Source organism: Sorex araneus, chromosome 3 (genome assembly GCF_027595985.1).
Source record: "Sorex araneus isolate mSorAra2 chromosome 3, mSorAra2.pri, whole genome shotgun sequence".
Classification (NCBI taxonomy): Eukaryota; Metazoa; Chordata; class Mammalia; order Eulipotyphla; family Soricidae; genus Sorex; species Sorex araneus.
Genome location: NC_073304.1, coordinates 12,116,613 through 12,136,616, shown reverse-complemented (window position 1 = coordinate 12,136,616; position 20,004 = coordinate 12,116,613). Strand labels below are relative to the sequence as shown.

At 54.1% G+C, this 20,004-nt stretch overlaps 1 protein-coding gene across 8 annotated transcripts in view; it reads right to left on the bottom strand.

The window, feature by feature from the left end:
* The window catches only part of FOXN3 (forkhead box N3), a 407,334-nt gene that overhangs the window by 23,856 nt on the left and 363,474 nt on the right, over positions 1-20,004 (bottom strand). For 6 of the 8 annotated variants that reach the window (XM_055133774.1, XM_055133773.1, XM_055133776.1 and 3 more), the window contains one exon: positions 5,974-6,039. The exons of 1 other annotated variant lie outside the window; for it this stretch is intronic. In XM_055133774.1, the coding sequence (XP_054989749.1) occupies positions 5,974-6,039 (66 nt within the window). The remainder of the gene's footprint in view (positions 1-5,973; positions 6,040-20,004) is intronic. One more of the 8 variants, XM_055133780.1, reaches the window with a different exon arrangement.

The window sequence follows — 20,004 nt, the reverse complement described above, 5'->3', positions numbered from 1 at the left end:
ACAACCCTGAGGTAGCTACCCCAAACCAACCGATAAATGAACAGCGCAGGCTGGAAAAACTGAGCCGTCTTCCCGGGCACAGAGTGGGCCAAATAGCAATGGTGGCTCACGAATTCTCAGGTCACAGGTGGTCCCCAGCCCCCAATCCCACCCCAGGCAGTGCACGAGCTGAGACATCTACAATTCTGCGACACGGTGGGGAGCACCAGGAAGAGGGCAGGTGACAAACGGAACCCTGAGTCCAGGAGCCGCAGGGACGGGGCTTCACATGCTGAGTTGTGCCCCGCCCCGCCCCGCCCGCTAACGCCACAGGAGACTCGAGGACAGGCTCTGGGCCACAGCCCCCCTATAGGAAGTCTTGTCCTGCCATTAGCTTTGTCCTCAGTTTCCTCACTTTCGAGTAGGTGCGAATGTGCCCACTGGGCTTGATTGGGGATTAAGATGCATTGGGACTGAAGTGATAGCACAGTGGGTAGGGCGTTTGCCTTGCATGCGACCAACCTTGGTTCGAGTCCCAGCATCCCATATGATCCCCAAGCACCGCCAGGAGTAATTCCTGAGTGCAGAGCCAGGAGTAACCCCCGTGCAACACTTGATGTGATGACCCCTCCCCCACCAAAAAAAGAAAGATGCCTGATTCGAGGGACTCAGAACAATGACGGTCTGTCCTATGAGCTCATGCTGCTGATCTGGTGCTCCTGCATCCCAGCTGACCTCTCTAGCCCTGTCTCTGCACCCTGACGGGCAGGATTCCCTGTGGGGATCTCTGGGACAGAACGAGGTCTCAGCCTGGAAGGGCCTTCCCCGGGCCACTCCCCGAACCTCTCCGACATAGGCTTTCTTCATGCTCCAGAGCCCCATCTCTAATAAGCTGAACCCAGCTGCCTCTGCCAATCCCACTGCTCCCCTACTTTCCTCCTTCCTGTTTCTGTGTCCACAAGAGCCACAATGGGGCTTCTGAACAAGTCCCGCCGGAGAAGGGGCTCAAACAACTATTCCGACGCCCTTTCTCTGTGGAGATTAGGGGGGAGGGGGATGCTTCCCTTCTCTTCTCTTTCCTTCAGCCCAGCGGCCCAGACCCAGCCAGGTAAGAGCTGGGCCGGGACACCAGACATTTGGCTTCAACTTCAGACAGGTGGCCAGAAAAGGCCCCGGACCTCCTCTTTCGAGTAGATCAGTTCTGGTTCTACCATTAGGAAAACACACATCTGAGATGGACCAATCGCAGGCAGGAAGGGTCAAGGTCACAGGCACCAGAGTCTGTGTCGATGGCCCACATTCTCCTACTAAGTCAGAGCAGCCCGGAACCGCCTGACCCCTGACCAGCGAGAAGGGGGCACCCAGGCGACCCATCCCAGAGCACCGCTCACCGGGATCCACGCCGGCCACCTCCGGCCAGTTCCGGCCTCCCTCTGGACGCTTCCCTTTCCGGATTCCCGCCACTCCTTTAAAATTACCCTCGGACTCCTGCCGCCTTTGGAGGGCCGTCCCGAGGAACGCTGCCAGCGCCATAAGCCGAGCGGCAGGGGCCTCTCGCCCTCCTGCCCTTCCCGTAAGCTGCTCTCCCACCTGTCCACACGGAAGGGTGCTGAGGACAGGGTCCACCCAGAGGCACTGACTTAGCCGGACTCTTCTGGGCTGTCTGGTGCACCTGACACCTCGCCCAGCTTCAGGTGTGGGGGGGGGGAGAGCTCTGCCTGGCTTCCCTGCCCCCCCCCACCCCGGCAACACTCCAACTCCAGGCCCTGGATGATGAGGCGCTGTCACCCGGCGCCCCCAAGTCCTCCTCTGGGTTAAAGGCTCTCGCGGGCTGTCCACTGGGACCCAGCAGGCACGCACAGAGCTGGAATTCATCGAGCCAGCAATGCTGGGTGGGTAGGAGGTGGGTGGTGGGTTTAAACTGAAGCAACATCCAGAGTTCCAGAGAGCGTGAGCTGCATGTCTCAAGCTGGTTCCCCCACACCCAGATGTGTCGATAGAACATGCAAGACACGGGTTCCTGTTGCGAAGTGGCACAGACGTAATAAGGGATGGGATGTGTGTCTATGTGTATGTGTGTGTGCAACTCAGTCAGCAACGTGTGGTGTGCTGAGCTTCCTGGGGGAAGTACAGGGTCCCCCTCAAGAAAGGGGGCGCCTGACTAACTGGGGTTCTCATCAGCTTCCTGAGCCGTCGACCCACTCCGCTGAGATGCTGGCTGGGGCCTTGGCAGTCAGGCCTGTGCTGACTGGGCCGAGGACAGAGCTGGCTTCCCAGCCAGCCTGGCAGCCTCTCTGGCCGGGCTGGTGACCCCAGCTTCCACAGGGGTACCCTAGGGCCGGCCCAGGAGGGGAAAACAAGAGGCCACCACTGCACATGAGGAGACTCGATAAATAGAGCCCCGTGTCAGCAGACATACATACTTTCTCTCTGTCTCTGTCTCAGTCTCTCTCTCTCTCTCATTTACATACGCTCTCTCACAAAGTCCACTCAGACACTCTCATAGCTACAAACTCATGTTCACATACATACATGTGTACTTACTCTCACATACACCCATATACAGTACACACATACACACTTTCTGTCACACGGTCACACACACACACATTCAGAGGCAGGCTCTATGCTGACAGGGACCCGTGCACAGTGGCTGGATCCCAAATCCTGGTTGACACTTGCCCCAGGGCCACGTGGGCTGCCTGCACCCATCACCAGGAGAGGCTGTCTGCAGCTCTGGAACCTTCTCCCTGCTTCCAGGCCAGCCCTGGGGAGGTGGGCGGGTCAGAGATGGGGGTCTCCATCACTAGCCTGTTCCTGCCTCGGATCCGGGTCACACACATCTCACAACACGGAACACAGCCGAGGTGGGGCGAGGAGAGCTAACGCAAGGCAGGCCCAGCCCCCTACCGCACTTACCAGGAGGCTGAGGATGTGTGCAGAGCCGACCCCTAATGCACATTCACTGTCTGCCTAGGGTCTGGTTCTGACTTTCAGGGATTTTACTGGTTTGACCTCCAGGGGATTTTCCTAGGGCTTGGAGCCAGGATGGGAAGGTGACACTAGGTTGGTATCCTCACCCACTTCCCAGATTTTAAATGTGCTGCCTTCTGACGCCTGCCAATGGCTGGCCCCTTCCTGGACTCCTGGAGGCATCCCACGACCTCCCTCCCAGGCCCTGAGATTCCCCTCTGTGGGGGGCCTTCAGAAGGGCCGTGGCTGGCCTTCTGGTAGGAGAAAAGTAGATAGGTCTAACCACAAGCCATGGGCCCAGAGAGAAAGGAGACAGGGATTGAGGCCCAAGCCTGAATGTGGCCAACCCTGGTTTGATCCCAGAAACACACGGTCACCTGAGTGGGCTGCAGCCTGCAGGCCCCAAACATCACTGGGTCTGGCCTGAGAAGCCCCCACACCACTGCCAGGGTGGCTCAGTTCAGCCCGGACATGGCAGGATCCAGGCAGCACTGCACGAACTGTGGGCCCTGCTGGCAGGAAGTCACCAATGGGTCCCCAAGAACTCCTTAGGAGTCCCCACACACCAATAATAAACGCAAGTGAATCTACAGCCTCAATACTAGTACACTGAGCTGGTGGAGTGCATATATATTCAGTGCTGCTATGTAACGAAGACTCTGGATACGTGGAAAAAAAAAAAAGACATTTACAGTTCAAGCATTAAACTGATGGAGGAGAGGGAATACCAAGAGTAACAGTCAGAACAATGAACCTGCCAAGTAATTAGGGGCTACTAAGAATCCGGTAATCCTGAGATTGTATGGAAACTGCAGAGGCTCCACTGATGACTAACCCCCTTGCTTTTTCTTTTAAATCTAGCTCATCTAGATTCTAGCTCATCCACAGTCAGGTTTTTGGAGGCCAAAAAGATAGTCCAGTGTGTAGGATGCTTGACTTGCATACGGCGACCTGGGTTCAATCCCCAGCATCCCATATGGTCTGCCAGGAATGATCCCTGTGTGCAGTCAGGAATAAGCCCTGAGCACTACCAGGTATGGGACACAAACTTAAGTAAACAAACAAAAATTAAATAAAAGTATTTTCTAATACGCTGACCCCCACCCCTCTCCCAGCACTGTGTTAAGTCACACCCAAGTGTGAACTACCAGTGGTACACACCAGAGTCAACTTGTGGATAGTGGCAGGTACTAAGAAGGAGACCAAAACTCATGGGGGCACAATTGTCATTTCCCATGATCCCCCATGATGCGAGAGGTGACTTGACTAGAGGAACCATTTCAGAGAGTAAGATGGTGACCGTCTGGTCTGCACTCCCGTGCTGTTATCTGGGAGTGGACATCTGTTTGCCGCTGTTGTTCTTAATTTTATAAAGCCGTGTTTCTCGATAATGGCAAACGCCATTTGGAAACCACAGGTTAAGTGTGTGTTACAGGCCAGCTCTGACTGCGCGCTGGTTCAGCTGTGGTGTCTGCATCTCAGGGGAGCAGCCTAAGCTTTTAATCGCTGGCACTCGGCTTAAATTCTTAGCAAAGAAACTGAGACTTCTGTCCCTTAGGAACAGGTGTGGCAGTCTCTGGCAGAGGGACAGGTCTCCTTGAGGATAGAGCAATAAAAAGAAACAAGTAATAAAGGGGAGCGTGACGGCCCGACGCTGTTGGGAAGGCCCCGACATGTGGAGGGGCTGAGAAGGCAGCACTGGATTCCCCGTCAGCTGTTAACAAGACTCCTGTGAATCTGAGGGGGCAGGGTGGGGGGCATGCATGCTCCTGGGCGGGAAACGCTACTGGCTCCCCAAAGTGGGGATTCTTCTTGTGCAAGGGGCCATGTAATCCCCGGGAAGCAGAAGTGAGGAGGGGACCAGCACTTCCCGTAAGGTCTCCACCACATAGTTAACTTCACTAAGAGGAGAATTAAAGCAGCAAAGAGATGAGGAGCACCAAGAGTGGTAGACCAGTTGGCTGGTGGTTCAACTGGCTTCCAGTTAGAGGATAAAGGTGAGTGGTGGAAGCAGTCTCAAGCCCGGAGAAAGAAAGACCGTTATTTCCAGGTAGGGTCACTTTTCCTCAGGAGGGAAGGAGATCTTTCTAGAAAGTCTAGTTTCAGAGGCTGGGCCAGAGAGACAGTATAGTGGATTCGGCAGCTGCCTTGCACATGGAAGACATGGGTTCAATCTCAGGAATTCCATATGGTCCCCTGAGTCCACCAGGGGGAGTGGCCAAAAACAACAAAAACAAACAAAATAAATCTAACTCTTATTTTTTTTTTTTTGAGGTGGAAGGGGAACAGGAAGCGGGTTGGCAGGGCGGGAGATTAGTTTGGAAAAGCTGCAAGTGAAAGACAGAAGAGAATCTCAAGTAAGAAAGAGAGTTGCCTCAAGCTTGACATTGCTCGGTGGCCAACCAGGAGTAAAGAACAGAAGCCCTTCGTACAAGTGAGCCATCCCTGCCTCTTCCTGTACGCCCTGCATGGCTGGCTGGGTGTGACATGACGAACCATGGCGGTTCCATATCAAGGCTATCCTAGGAGGCTCTGTCACACCTGCCTCACCAGACGGTCCTCTCCCTCTCCCACTTTCTTAAAAATGATAGCCTGATATGAATGAAGTCCCCCAAAGAGAAAGAAAGGTTTAAAACTGCTCCGGCTCCATCAAGCCTTAAGCTGACTCCATAAAGTTACAGCGTCTTCTAGCAGAAATGACAAGGAGGAATGGTTTCTGCAGGAGAAAGAACGGTTTCTCTGTGGGACTCCTCACGGGATCTGCTTCCCTTCCCCCGAGTGAGTCCTAAGCCCCGAAAATACACTAGAACTTTCTCAGAAACACACATCTGCATTCATTCATCCATATGCATGGATGCATGCTTAGATGCAGAGGCACGTCTGCATGCACGAAGGGAGCCTGGGAGTGACTCTACCTGGAAAGTTCTAGTTGAGCATTAGTTCTTCCTAGGACCTGGTATATAAATGAGAAGATTAGGTTCACAGACTATGGTGCTGTAGGCTATAGAAATATCTACTCACAACCTGCTTGTATCTCAGGGGGAGTATTCAAAAGCATCATGGCACTGGCAGCATCAATGTCAGGATCTGGAAAAGTCAACCAATAAATAACATTATTTACAACAGGGCTGGTGCGTGTGTGTGTTTTTCCCCCTGCAAGTTTACAGCTTATGAATGAAACAGAGAGAAGGAGGGGGAAATTCAGGAACTGGCCGAGCCGTCGGCTCCTGAAGGCGGCTGACTTCCCTTTTTTGGATTCGTGAGGGAGAAAGACATTCTAGCGAGAGGCCAGTCTGCAAGCGTGTCAGACCAAGGCCCTTCATCTATCTGTGTCCACTCCGTAGCTTTGAGTTGCGAGGACGTTCCTGTGAGGGGGGCTGACCTCGGCACCCCGCCAGGGCGTGTTCCTGGGCTGCAGGAGGAAGAGAGCAGGGTGAGAACAGGAGCGCAGCCCACGGGGCTCCTGGCTGGCCACGGCCTGGCCACAGCCTCATGAAGAGAGAGCGTGGACTCCACCTGCTTCTTGGGCCATGCAGGCTAGACACCTGGGCCTTCCCCTTGCTCAGGAAAATCGGAAGCAGAGTGTGTGAGGTTGTGTGTATGCGCTGGATCACAGCGGTGTGGAAGCGGGCCGGGGCAAGGCTTCAACCACACACATAGACACACAGACACATAGACACACCAGACACACAGACACACACACACACACACACACACACACAGACAGACACACAGACAGACAGACAGACAGACAGACAGACACACACACACACACACACACACACACACACACACACATACCATGAGGAACAAAAATGAAACTTCTGCTGTCAAGGGTGCCTCAGTTGGTTTCCACATCTATTCCTGCTCTACACACGGGACCCAAACAAACAGACAACAAAAAACCAGAACCCAGACAAAAGCCCCCCCAAACTCACTGCTTCATGGCTGTAATTACAATAGGCTTCTGAGGCCTGAGTCCACCGGCTGACAGATGGCAGGTTAGGGAGGGACAGAACAAAAAAAATTACTCTTTTATAACTAAATTCATTTTCCTTTGAGAAACAGCGCCGGGACTGCTATTGGAAAGGAAAGTCGCCTTGGCAACAGTAAACAAGCCCCAGGAACGGTCAGTGAACAGGCTGAAAGGAACATCAGCCCCAGCACAGCTGCCCCGCTGCCTGGGGCAAAGGCATGAGACGTGGCACGGCCGAGGCATGACGGCAGAATGTGGACCCTCAGTCTGCTGGCTCGGGGGGGCCCCCCAAGCCCAGGGTTCGGGGCTGGGGGGTCGGGGGTGCTGCTAGTTGTCACTCGACTTACAGATTCCCTACCGCCCCCGACCCTGCGATTCAATTTATAACTAATATAACTAATGGCCCTGTGACATTTTAGCAGGAGAATTACGCTAGAAAATGACTTCTAAAAAATGTTTTTAAATGTGTTATTTTTTTCCCCCTGTAGTTTATCTGTGCAGTTAATTCTAAAGGAGCAATGCAGGATAAGCCCTACAAGTGATGAATAATACGGATGATGCTGGTTTTAACAGAGACTCTCCCCAGTAACACCTCCTTCCCCCAACACACACACACACACACACACACACACACACACACACACACACACACACACACACACACACACACACGAGAGAGCAAAGGAAGCTCAACTCCGCAGGCCTTTTTCCCTTCTGCCTGCAGGAGGCCCATTACTTACACTCCATAATGGAGTCAGGTTTATTTTAATAAGTACATTGTGTGAGAGACAGGTAAATTAACTACTTGGCGACTCCCGGGGTGAAATCCCTAAAACAGTCATTGCTCCCCACGATATTAAATATATATGTGTGCATCTGTGCGGAGCGTGCGTGTGTGCTTGTTGAATGACAAGCTAAAAAAGTTCCAGTCCTCCTCGCGGCATCTGGGGTTCCGGGGCTCTGCCTGCTCACCTCCCAACAGAACTCGCCGTACTGAGTTGGCACCCCGCACGCCCCGGGGACCAGGGAGCTTTGGGAGGTGCCGGGCGAACAGAGACAGTGGCCCCCTACTTGCTCTTCTTAGAAAGGCCCCTTCCTGGCTGCTGCTTTTTTTTTTTTTTTTTGTCACACCTGGTGGTGCTCAGGGGTTACTCCTGGCTCTGCACTCAAGAATTACCCCTGGGCGGTACTCAGGGGACCATATGGGATGCTGGGAATCGAACCTGGGTCGGCCGCATGCAAGGCAAACGCCCTACCCGCTGTGCTATCTCTCCAGCCCTCCTGGCTGCTTCTGAGCAGGGAAAGGCCATTTCTGAGGCTGTCAGCCCTGCGGGCACACCAGGGAGGAAGGACCTAGCAGGGCTCCAAGAGCTGCTGTGCTTGCGGCCCACGTCACGGCCACCCACAACCCCCCACCGGAGTCGCCCAATAAACACATCAGTGAAGCATCAACACAGAGTTTGGAGACCGGCTGGCACCCTGCCTTCCGGCCAACACCGCCACGCCAGAGGCCTCCCTCCATCCACGCCAGAGCTGAGGCGGCCCTGGCGCACGTGCCAGGGTTCCAGGCCCTGTCTAGGCTGTCCCTGATCTCATTCCGACTCGCCCTCGCCGTCCTGCCCGAGCCAGGGCCAGTTTCCGGGAGGCTGCGAGCCTGAAGACGTAGTCCGCTGGGCAAAATGGGAGGAAGGGCAAAGCAAGAGAGGCCTCGACGCTGACGTCTTGAGAGGGGAGTTGGCAAACGGCACGTGTCCACCACTGCACGGTGCCAGCCCTTCCCCAGGAGGAGAAAAAGGCCAGACTTACAGAACAACTTTATCAGGGGCCGTGGGGACATAAGATGTCCTTGTGTTCAGTGTCATCTGAGGACGTCTGACCAGTTTTACAACAGTGCCACCCAGCCCCACTGGCAAGATCAAAATCACAGCTAAGATACAGATCCCAGACACCCAAGCCTCTTCCTGCCACCCTACTGAGCCTTGCCCTGCATCCACTTCCTATTACTCGCCACAAAGGGGGTACCGTTTTGCCCCTTTTCAAGGTGGTCAGGCCATCTCCCATTGCATGGATATGCCACCATTAATCTGCCCACCTGCAGATGAAGATTTGGGTTGCAAAACTTCCATGAACTTTGGTACCAGTCTTCGATGAACATGTACTTTTACTGCCCTTGGGGAAATGGAAAAGTATTTATTTCACTTCACTGGGGGTGGCCCAATTCTATTCCAAGGTGGTGGTGCCATGAATGAGAGTTCCAGTAGCATTAGTTTGGCCAAGGCTTCAAACTGCCAATCCTGCTACCCGATTAGCCATTCTAGTAGATGTACAGAGATTTCTGAGACATTTCACAGTGGTTCTTATTTTTTTAATTTTTTAATTTTTTTTTGCTTTTTGGGTCACACCCAGCAATGCTCAGGGGTCACTCCTGGCTCTGCACTCAGGAATTACCCATGGCCGTGCTCAGGGGACCATATGGGATGCTGGGAATCGAACCTGGGTCAGCCGCGTGCAAGGCAAACACCCTACCCGCTGTGCTATCACTCCAGCCCCAAGGTTCTTATTTTTTAACTTGTGTTTTTGGGCCATACCCGGTGATGCTCAGGGGTTACCACTGGCTTGCTCTTAGGAATTACTCCTGGCAGGGCTTGAGGGACCATATCTAGGAGTCGGGGATAGGAACCGAGTCGGCCAAGTGCAAGGCAAACCCTCTCTACCTGCTGTCTGATCCAGCCTCTCACAGCGGTTTTTAACCTGTACTGACAAACGAGGCTATACATCATTTCACGTACGTAACCTTTTCATGAGCCACTTGTACACTGTCTTTTGTGAAAAGTCTATTCCAGTTGGTGCCTTTTTTTTTTTTTTTTTGGTCAGACCCGGCAGTGCTCAGGGCTGACTCTGTGCTCAGGAATCACTCCTGGTGGTGCTCAGGGGGACCATATGTGGTGCCAAGCATCAAACCAGAGCTGAGTGTACCTTAACCTCTACTCTCTCTCCAGGCCTGGTGCCTATTTTCAACTGGGCGGTTCAGCGTCCTATTATGAAGTGGAACGGTTTCTTGAACTGCTCTGTATCTGAGTCCTCCGGGAGGTCTGCTTCGCAGTCTACGCTTCACTTCAGTGTGGAGCGCCCAGAAGTTTTATATTTGGAGACTGACAACTGATCCATTTCTTTTGTGTCTTTTTGCCAACTCAGATATGCTTTTTTTTGTTTGTTTCTGGGCCACACCTGGCGATGCTCGGGGCTCACTCCTGGCAGGGCTCGGGAGAGGAAACAGGGTATCCGGGATGGAACCCGGGTCAGCTCACAGGCAAGGTAAGCGCCCTACCTGCTGTACTACTGCTCCAGCCCCTAAACGGAAACATCCTCACCTCCCTCAAAGCAGCAGATGCACCTGTGTGACCACTTCTGAATTCCTCCCTGCCACTCCACAGCCAGACTGGCAGGTAAGCGAAAGGGGAAACAATCCAGCGAGCACTCTCTCCCCCCATTTGGACAGAGTGCAGAGTCCCGGCCACTGAGAGACCAGCATGAGAGGGACCCTGAGTGGCTTCAGGAACGCCAAAGAGGTAGTGGGCAGCTGAGGGAGAAGACTCAGTTTAACCTGCTCTGATGGAGACGCATTCTGGACAGGCTGGAGAGACCATGTGGGGTTGCCCCCCCCCCCGCACTCCGGGGCACACCTGGATCTTCTATGCACCAAACAGGTGTGACCATTCTTAGCCTTATCTATTATTGAAACGTCCCTGCCTTTTCCCTCTTTAAAAGAATCACAGAAGTCGGCATATTTCTCCGGAACAAAGAAGCACCAGGTGGATATCATGTGAGAAGCAAACGCCTTCCCCCGCAGCAGACGCCATGTCCCTATACACGCACCGGGACACCGTCTAGGCAGGTGTGTGTGTATATTCATGCAGACCCCGGCACACGGCTATTCACACTCCACCACATGGATCTGGCCTTCGAAAAACAGGGTTTCCAGGAAAACACTCCAAACGCTCTCGCCGCACTTTGTGACTTAATAACCGTTTGGCACCCTTTTATCAACGCTATCTCCAGTCTCCCCAGCTGACTTTTCCATGTGTACAAACACACCACGATGTTCATACTACACTTGCCTCCCTTTTCTTCTCTTTGGCACGAGGGCCCACGGACGCAGGGCCCCGACTCTGCAAAGCTGGGGCCGTCACAGGCCACCCTGGCAGTGCTCGAGGGGACCAACCGATACTGGGAACCGAACCCGGGACCCCCAACTCCTGTACCACCTCCCCAGGCCTCTTTTCTTTGCAGACCACCAGAAGCGGAGACAAAGCATCCGCAGTGCCCTCCTACTTTTCTTCCCACAGGCAAGGAGAAGAGGAGTGAGGGGCACGTCTGAGGGAGCCGTGGGGCCAGCTGCCGCCTCCCAGGGCCACAGTGGTTGCAATGAGGAGACGGACTTTGGAGCTTTGGGGTTTCAGGTATGTTAAGAGGATGGGGTGGCTTTCATTTCTGAGGCCCAGTACATTGTGATGGGTGAAGGATTCAGGACTAGATCTGGTGATGGTGGTGGTGGGGGTGGGAGAGTTCAATGGGTTGTGGTACTGGGCTAAGGAGACAGGACAGTTAGCGCTAGAGTTATAGTACAGTGGGTTCGGCACTTGCCTTGCAACAGCAGCTTGAGTTCAAACCCCAGCACTGCACGTGGCGTGGTCCTCCAAGCACTGCCGGGAGTGATCCCTGAGCAGAGAGCCAGGCGTGCCCCCCAATTGCGGGGGGGGGGGGGAGAGGGAGAGAGGGAGGGGAGAGAAACAGGGAGGGAGAGAGGGAGAATTGTTTTCCCCCTTTCAGATGGCTCCTTCCAGTTTTTAATCAGCATAAGATAAAGCGGAAGCCAGTTTGGCCAAGGACTTTTTTTTGGAATGAACATCACCTTGGCAGAAGTATTCTTCGAGCTGCATCTCTGGGGAGCTGGGGTGACACAGAGGGGTGCAGCTGGATGGAGAGACCTGACCCCCTTTCTATCTGTAGGAGGGCAGTCTCCCAGTAGTGCTGAATTCAGGGCCTTCAGCCAGGAAGCCAGTCCATTGACCCCTGGCTAATTCGGGGCAACAACAACCATCTGCCAGGGACGCTTAATAAAGCCATGACCCTCCTCCAAACGAAGCCCATCTCAAATCCCCTATTTCAACAGAAATGCTCGTGCTTCAGGAGGACATGCTGCTGCTTCTCTGGACCGGTTCCCAGAAGCCCATTTTCATCTCTACCGCAGCCGTCTTAGCGCACTGCCTCTTCTCTGCAGTCGAGACCGAGAAACGGTCACACATCTCAGAGACGCTTCCAATCCTCTTCTCTTGGAGGAACACGTACTGCTGCACTGTGCTCCGAGCACAGTGTCAGGTTAGTCCTGCACACTTCGCCGGGACTAGGGAGCAGGGGAGCACAGCCAGCGGTGCCGCTTGACACCCTCACGGACAGGAGGCCCCTCCGAGCCCCCAGAATGACCCAGTCCAAAATGTGAAGAGTGCCCGGGCTGCGGAAGCCTGTCTCACCTCGCCCGTGACTGTGGACCAGGGGAACGGTTCTTTGCACTGGATGACCTCCGTCGGAACGCATCCAAGGGGAAACACAGGGACCGTTCCCTGGGTGGCCGATGGCTCCTCCCTGGCCTCTGCTTACAAAACAACCTGAGCTAGTAAGTAAGATCGCTCTGTCTGTGTCTTTGGAAGCGCTCAGGCTGCTAGAGCAATCTTCCGTATTAGACAGCTAGCACTGATCTTGGGAGGCGGACACAGTTACTACTGGGGTCAGTGACTACCCAGAAGCCTCTGCTTCCCTTTTGGCGGCAAACGTCTGCTGCTTCCCACGGCCACACAGGAGACAAGAGCCCCTGTGGATGATCCTCGGGATGGACGGGATGTTAGGAAGTGACCATCTGCTGCCGAGCTGACCCCAAGCTGCGATGTGGAAAAGTGGAACCACGAGAAGGAGCTAGAGAACGTCAGAGTGGCCTTTATCCTCCCAAACCTGAGTTGGACGGAGCCCCACACGCGTGCTGCTCTGAAGGAACGAGGCAAATTAAAGCCAACCGTTGAGTGAGTGGAAACGGTTGTTGGTTGCGACAAAAGACCCTCCCCACCCAGCCAGAGACGGGGTGCTGCTGATCTGCCCGTGGCTCTGGGGAGCCCCCAGGGCCCCCTTCATATACATGCTTCGGACTCTCCTTAAAGAATGACTCGAGGAGCACGGTGGCCAGCCCCAGGGGGCGGCGGCACGGAGAGCCCTGCTCGCATGGGTGCAAACCACAAGCGCAACCCTCCCTCCCCCAATTCCACTTGCTGGAGGGTAAGACTGAACTTGGAGTGCAGCCTGGGCCGGGAGCCAGAGCGTGCGCTCTCTGGGTCTCTCACAAGGCATCAGGGGGGTCTTGGGGGCCCTTCTCTGAGTCCGTCGCCCCTGCTGTGCTTTGAGAAGCGAAAATCCTGCACTGGTTTCCATCCACAGCAGAGGCTTCCACGTTCGCTCTCTCCCTGCATGCAGAAGGAGTTTGCCCCCAAGTCTCTCAAGGCTGCTTTTCCCGGCCGGAGTTTCCCGAGCCGGGCGTCCCATACACACGCAGGGCCCAGGCCCCGCCCACTCTCCTAGCAGCCAAGATGCTCTGGTCTCCAACAGGGATCTGGTCCAACGTCTGAATTTCCCCCGCGCTGACAGCTCATCCCTGATAACACCGGCCAGAGAGGGGAAGCCTGGGTGCAGCAGCCTGGGAGCCGACGGGAGGAACCACGTGAGTGTCTTCCCCGAGGAAGAGTCAAACACGACACTCTGCTTCTTGGAGAGAGACGGGGACCAGCCCCAAGATCTGGGAGAGCAAAAGTCACCCCCCATTTCAAGAGCCCTAGGCAGAAGCGGGGGGGGGGGGGAGAGGCAGGAGGGATGATTCACTTGGGTTTAAACTTGAGTCTGACCAAATTGAGGGGCTGATTACCGGTGGGCACGTGGGGAATGACTTCGAAACACAATTTCCAGAATGGTTTTGGGGGAAGAGCTATTATTCTGGCAACTTTGAGAACTTCGGCTGTGAGAAGTCAAATGCTGGAAGGCTCCTTCCCATTTGGGCTATGCTTCATTATACGCAGGCATGCGCAAACACACACACACACACACACACACACACACACACATACACACACACACTCAAAGAGCAACAGCAGCAAACATAAAAGCAAACACACACACAAAAACCAACCACCACCCATCACCAAGCTCCTGGCGGTCCAGCCAGACGGTCTATGCTGACCCTTCTCCCCCCCTCCCCCCCCGTCCCCCTCACAAGCTCCTGAGGACTCGAGCTTGAGTCCAAGCACAGAGCAATGGGCCGGCCGGATTCCTCCTGTGGGCGCTCCACCTTCATTCCAGAACTAGAGAGGCTCAAACGCAACAAAGGTTTTCCATTTGGATACGGGGTGTATCCATCTGGATATGGTAGCGCTTTGGGGCTTCTTCTTTTGAAACCAGGAGGAACTCAGAAAAGCCAACCTGCAGCAACAGACCCAGGTAAGGGCTAAAGGTCAAAGTGCACAAAGGTGGCCCATGCGTGGGGGGGAGGCAGGGGGCGGGCTGGGCATTCAGGCTTCCTCCCGCTGTAGGAGAGAGGCACATTTCATCCCTCCAGTGGGGGCAAAAAAAAAAGAACGAGTGACCAGATGTTATACAGAAGCAAAACCCAAGAAATCCAGGGCCAGATGACCCCCTCACGGCGCCGCCTCTGTTGCCAGCCTCCTCCCTCTCGCTCGATCCCTCCAGGAGGGCCGGCCACGGGCCTTTCCCGGGACGATGCTAAGCCCGAGCCCAGCCTGTGTTGGGAAGTGCAGCCACTGGCCCTTTGGGGAACCGGCTTCTGGAGGGTGTGGGGGGAACCCCAAAGTAAGCACGTCTCTTGGCCCCACCCCGCTCAGTTGCGAGAGACCGCCAAGTCCTTTCCTCGGCAATGTTTGAAGCGGGGCATGCAGCCCACCCTGCTAGGCAGGACGAGCCCCCCACCCCTCCCTCCCCTTCTCCGTGACGACTGCTGCAGAGGAGTGATGGAGGCAGGGGAGGGGCAGAAGGGGCTGGTTCCAAGGACAAAGCTCTAGGGCTCTGGACCTCCAATTCTTTTTTTTTTTTTTTTTTTTTTTGCTTTTTGGGTCACACCCAGGCAATACACAGGGGTTACTCCTGGCTCTGCACTCAGGAATCACCCCCGGTGGTGCTCGGGGGATCATATGGGATGCTGGGAATCGAACTCGAGTCGGCTGCATGCAAGGCAAATGCCCTACCCGTTGTGCTATCGCTCCAGCCCCTGTACCTCAAATTCTTATGGACAGGAAATGCTGATACCCTCTCCTCCTCCCTTTCCCACTCTACCTCCCCCAGGTCTGGAGCAATAGCACAGCAGGTAGGGTGTTTGCCTTGCATGCGGCCGACCCGGGTTCGATTCCTTCATCCCTCTTGGAGAGCTGGCAAGCTACCGAGAGTATCCCGCCCACATGGCAGAGCCTGGCAAGCTACCCATGGTGTATTTGACATGCCAGAAACAGTACCAACAAGTCTCACAACGGAGACGTTACTGGTGCCTGTTTGAGGAAATCGATGAACAACAGGATGACAGTGCTACAGTGCTACTTCCCCCAGGTAAGAAAAAAGATCTGTAGTTAAAGAGCTCTTGCTTTTTAGAGAAGGGGAAAAAAGAGTGTTCTTCACAGAGTGAATCTCACCTAAAATCAAAACCCCTACTTCTCAGAGTATTTCCTGAAAATGCGTTTCCTGCGTTTTTCCTGCCTTCTGCCAGTCTCGGAGAATGCAATGGATGGCAAAATCGGGAAAAAGAGTCTTGTGTTTGGAGACGGCACCTTCCAAGCATCTGTTCAGTGAACCTGCCGGAGAATGTGCCCCGTTACCCCAGAAGCTGACGCTGGTGCGGTGACAGCAGGGTGATAGCAGCAGGGAACCCTACCGGAAAGTATGTGGAAATTTAGGGTGGTGTGGCCAGACGCCCCCTCTGCAAGCCTGGACAGCAGCCGCCCCTCCCGCTGCCTCTTCCCCCTAAGCATCCTCCCTCCCACTCCCGGGTACTGCGGGCGGGGGGGGGGGGAGGGGAGGGCGGGATCCACAGACACAGGATCTCCCCCCAAAAAATGGTCCTGCAGGTCAGGAAGATTGCTCCATAGTTGGCAGCCCGCCTCATGGGCTGGGGGAGAAGGCAGCTGGGATAGAGAAGGGATCACTAAGACAACGATGGTTGGAGGGATCGCTCGGGACGGGAGATGTGTGCTGAAAGTAGATAAAGGATCAAACGTGATAACCTCTCAGTATCTGTACTGCAAACCATAACGCCCAAAGGAGAGCGTATGGGGGAAATTGGCTGCCACAGGGGCGGGGGAGGGGTGGAAAGGGGGGTACTGGGGACATTGGTGGTGGAGAATGTGCACTGATGGAGAGATGGGTGTTCGAGCATTGTATAACTGAAATTCACACATGAAAGTGCTGTAACTATCTCACGGTGATTCAATAAATTTTTTAAAAAAAAAAAATTTAAAAAATGGCTCCTCATGTCCATAGGGGCACTGAGCTTATTTCACAGTCCTGGCGGGAAACCAGCACACATTCACTTCTGGAAGAGTCTCTCTCCCTTCTAGTCTGTCTCATTTGTGCTTTTGTCAAAGTTACAATCCCTCCTGCCACTGAATGAGTTTCCAGGTAAGGAAGGGAACTGGCTTTCGGGAAGGTGGGCTGTCTGGTGGTGCTGGTGAGGCTCTGGTGCTCAGATCCAGAAATCTGGGGGGAGGGGGCTCTGGGGGAGAGGGGGAGACACACACACGAGGCTCCACGCGGTGGTGTACGGCAGAGGGACAGGCGCCAAGAGGCGGATGGAACTCGTGGCCTTGCTCATGAGGGCACAGGACACCCGCTCTGAGCTCTCTCCGGGGCCCGGCATGCCGGCTGTTAGGTGCCAATGCAGCAGTGCGGGCCACGGACTCCCCCACACCCCCGACGGCCTCCCGAGAACACTAGAAGAGCAGAACTGGGACGCCGGGAAGAACCCCTTCACGCCTGCTGACGCGTCAGAGCGGGCTGGCGGCACAGAGACACGAGCCACGACGACCTCATCGAGAGCTGGTCCCCTCAGGTCTCCGGGCCCTGTGACTTAGTCCAGAAACCACCGTGTGACCAGATCACACAGCCTCCCTGGGGCCAGCTCAGGGCTGCCATTCCCCCCTTCCCGGGCCTAACCTGTCACCCCCACCTGACACGGAAAAGAAACATTGGTCTCCAGAGCAGCCTAAGATCATAGGCCAGCGAGACGTGCTCGGGAACTCGTGAACTCGTCTCTGAAGAGGCCCAGCCAGAGGGAGAGCACAGTGACTCCCTGAGCACTGCCAGGAGAGATCTGAGCACAGAGCCAAGAGAGTAAGTCCTGAGCACTGCTGGGCATGCCCCAACACCTGAAAAACAGAAGCCACGTGTATTGTCAAGGGGCTACTTGCAAGCAGAGAAACATGACTGAAATTAGTAGTGCTTGGGGCCAGAGAGAATACCGCAGGGGTCAAGGTGCTGCTTGCCTTGCACGGAGTCAACCTGGGTTCTAACCCTGGTGTGGTCCCAAACCAAAAAAAAAAAAAAAAAAAAACCAAAATAAAAACCAGAATTAGTCATGGAATCAGGTAGTAGCTTCTGACCTTTCCACTCAAGATACCACGGCTGGGGCTGGAGCAATAGCACAGCGGGAAGGGCGTTTGCCTTGCACGAGACCAACCCGGGTTCAATTTCCAGCATCCCATATGGTCCCCCGAGCACCGCCAGGAGTAACACCTGAGTTCAGAGCCAGGAGTAACCCCTGAGCATCGCCCGGGCATAGCCCAAAACACACACACACACACACACCAAGGATCCTTAGAGCCACGACTGACATCCGGCCTAGATACTTGGTGACACCAGAAGGCAAGAACACCATCTAAGCGTCATGCTGAACAACCAAGAAACTGCAGGGTACCCCACTGGCCAAAGGACTCCCACAAGGATGCCCCAACAAAACCCATCAGATATATTTAAACCCGATAGTGTGTGACACTATTTTTAAAAAGACAGAAACTCAGGCTAGAGCCGTAGTATAGTGCGTAGGGCACTTGCCTTGCATGCGGCCGACCCAGGTTCGATCCCTGGAATCCCATTTGGTCCCCCAGCCCGCCAGCAGTGATCCCTGAGTGCAGAGACAGGAATAAGCCCTGTGCACCTCTAGGTGTGATCCAACAACAACAACAACAACAATACAGAAACACTAGGGAACAGGTTTTTTTTTTTCCCCCTTTGAAAACCGACAAAAGGAAGCAACCTTTCATATATGAAACCTACCTGGTGATTCTCTTTATTCCAGAAGACATGGCGGCGGGTGGGGGGTGGGGAGAGTGATAAAATGAGAGCCCCAATTTACTTGGTGACACCAGAAGGCAAGAACACCATCTAAGCGTCATGCTGAACAACCAAGAAACTGCAGGGTACCCCACTGGCCAAAGGACTCCCACAAGGATGCCCCAACAAAACCCATCAGATACATTTAAACCCGATAGTGTGTGACACTATTTTTAAAAAGACAGAAACTCAGGCTAGAGCCCCAATTTACAGCCTCTAACTGGCCTGAGCAGTGATCATCAACAGCTAACATCATAAAACCTGATGATCAGATACAATGCTACAACCTTATCAGAAACCTGATAAGGTACGACACCCTTAGAAGTAATCTTAGAAAAACCAAAGCAAGTAATACTCAGAAACAAAACACACCAGGCCCGCAGATTATGCCTTCTGTCCAGTAAAAACCACCAAAGGGGGGCCAAGGGGAGAGGCCTGGAACTTGAGAGGCTGATTTTCTTCCCCTCCTGAACACTAGTTAAAACTTGACCTTCTGCTGGAATGAGTGTTCAAGAGCAGGCCAAACAGCAGGCCCAATTTAGCCCGGCTTTGCAGGGTGGGCCTGGCTGAGGCTGGGGGGAGCCCGAGCAGGCAGGGGAGGGGTCAGCCCCCCCTCTGGCCCCTGTAGGCAATTAACTTCACACTTCCAAGCAGGAGATGCCATTATCTTTAACTCAGCAGGCAGAACTGTACATAATTAGAGGTCATAATTACGCCTCTCTGTTGAAAATGTGACCAGGGCCTCCCAAGTGACCCATGCACACAGCGGCTGCCCACACACCAGGAAGTTCAGGGACAGCGGGCGGGTCCCTCCCACGTGGCCGGTGTCACTGCACCGGGCAGGCTGTGAGGGCAGGAGTTTCTGCTTACTCCCTGCGGGACTTGGATCTGCTTGGGGCTTGCTCATTATCCTTTTTCTCCCAGAAATGTTTAAGTTCTTTAAAGAGTTGGAGCTTTTACATGGTCTTTTTTTTTTTTTTGACCATGGGGGAAAAGGTGAAAGTAACCACTCAAATTAATATGCTGGTAATTATGGGCACCTGCTGTCTAATTAGCCATGTAAAGACAGAGTTGGGAAGATCAATTCCTCATCATTTTCCCACGTTAGGGGTTTGTAAAGTTACTACTGAGACTCCACTTTAAAAAAAAAAATCTGATTTATTGTTATTTTATTACACCTCATAATCGGCCTCGCCCGGCGCTATTTCTAGCATATCGAGCCTGAATCATGTAGAACGAATCGTTCTGTGGGGAAATAAACTCGACTTGGATGTTGGCCGACTGCTTCCGGGTCTGCCTAGAATAAGAGAATTGCAGGGCTTCGGGGAGGGGGGGGAGGGAGGCAAGAACCCAGGACCTCACACAGGCAAGCCCGGTGCTTTCTCACTGACCCACGCCCCTGACCCAGAACTAGAAGTTGGGCGCAAAAGGGGAACATCTGAACTTACCTCACAGAAGGAAAGCCTGAGGTGAGTCCAGAGACAGGGACACAAATGCCACATAGGACTCCATTTCGGGGCGAGTTTGATCAGAGCCGTTTGAATGTCCAGTCACACTGGACATTGTCCAGTCACACAGACACTCGAGAGAACTTCCACCCAGGCACACACTTCAAATAAGGAGCTCTGAGAAATATAGGTGGTTGTTGTTGT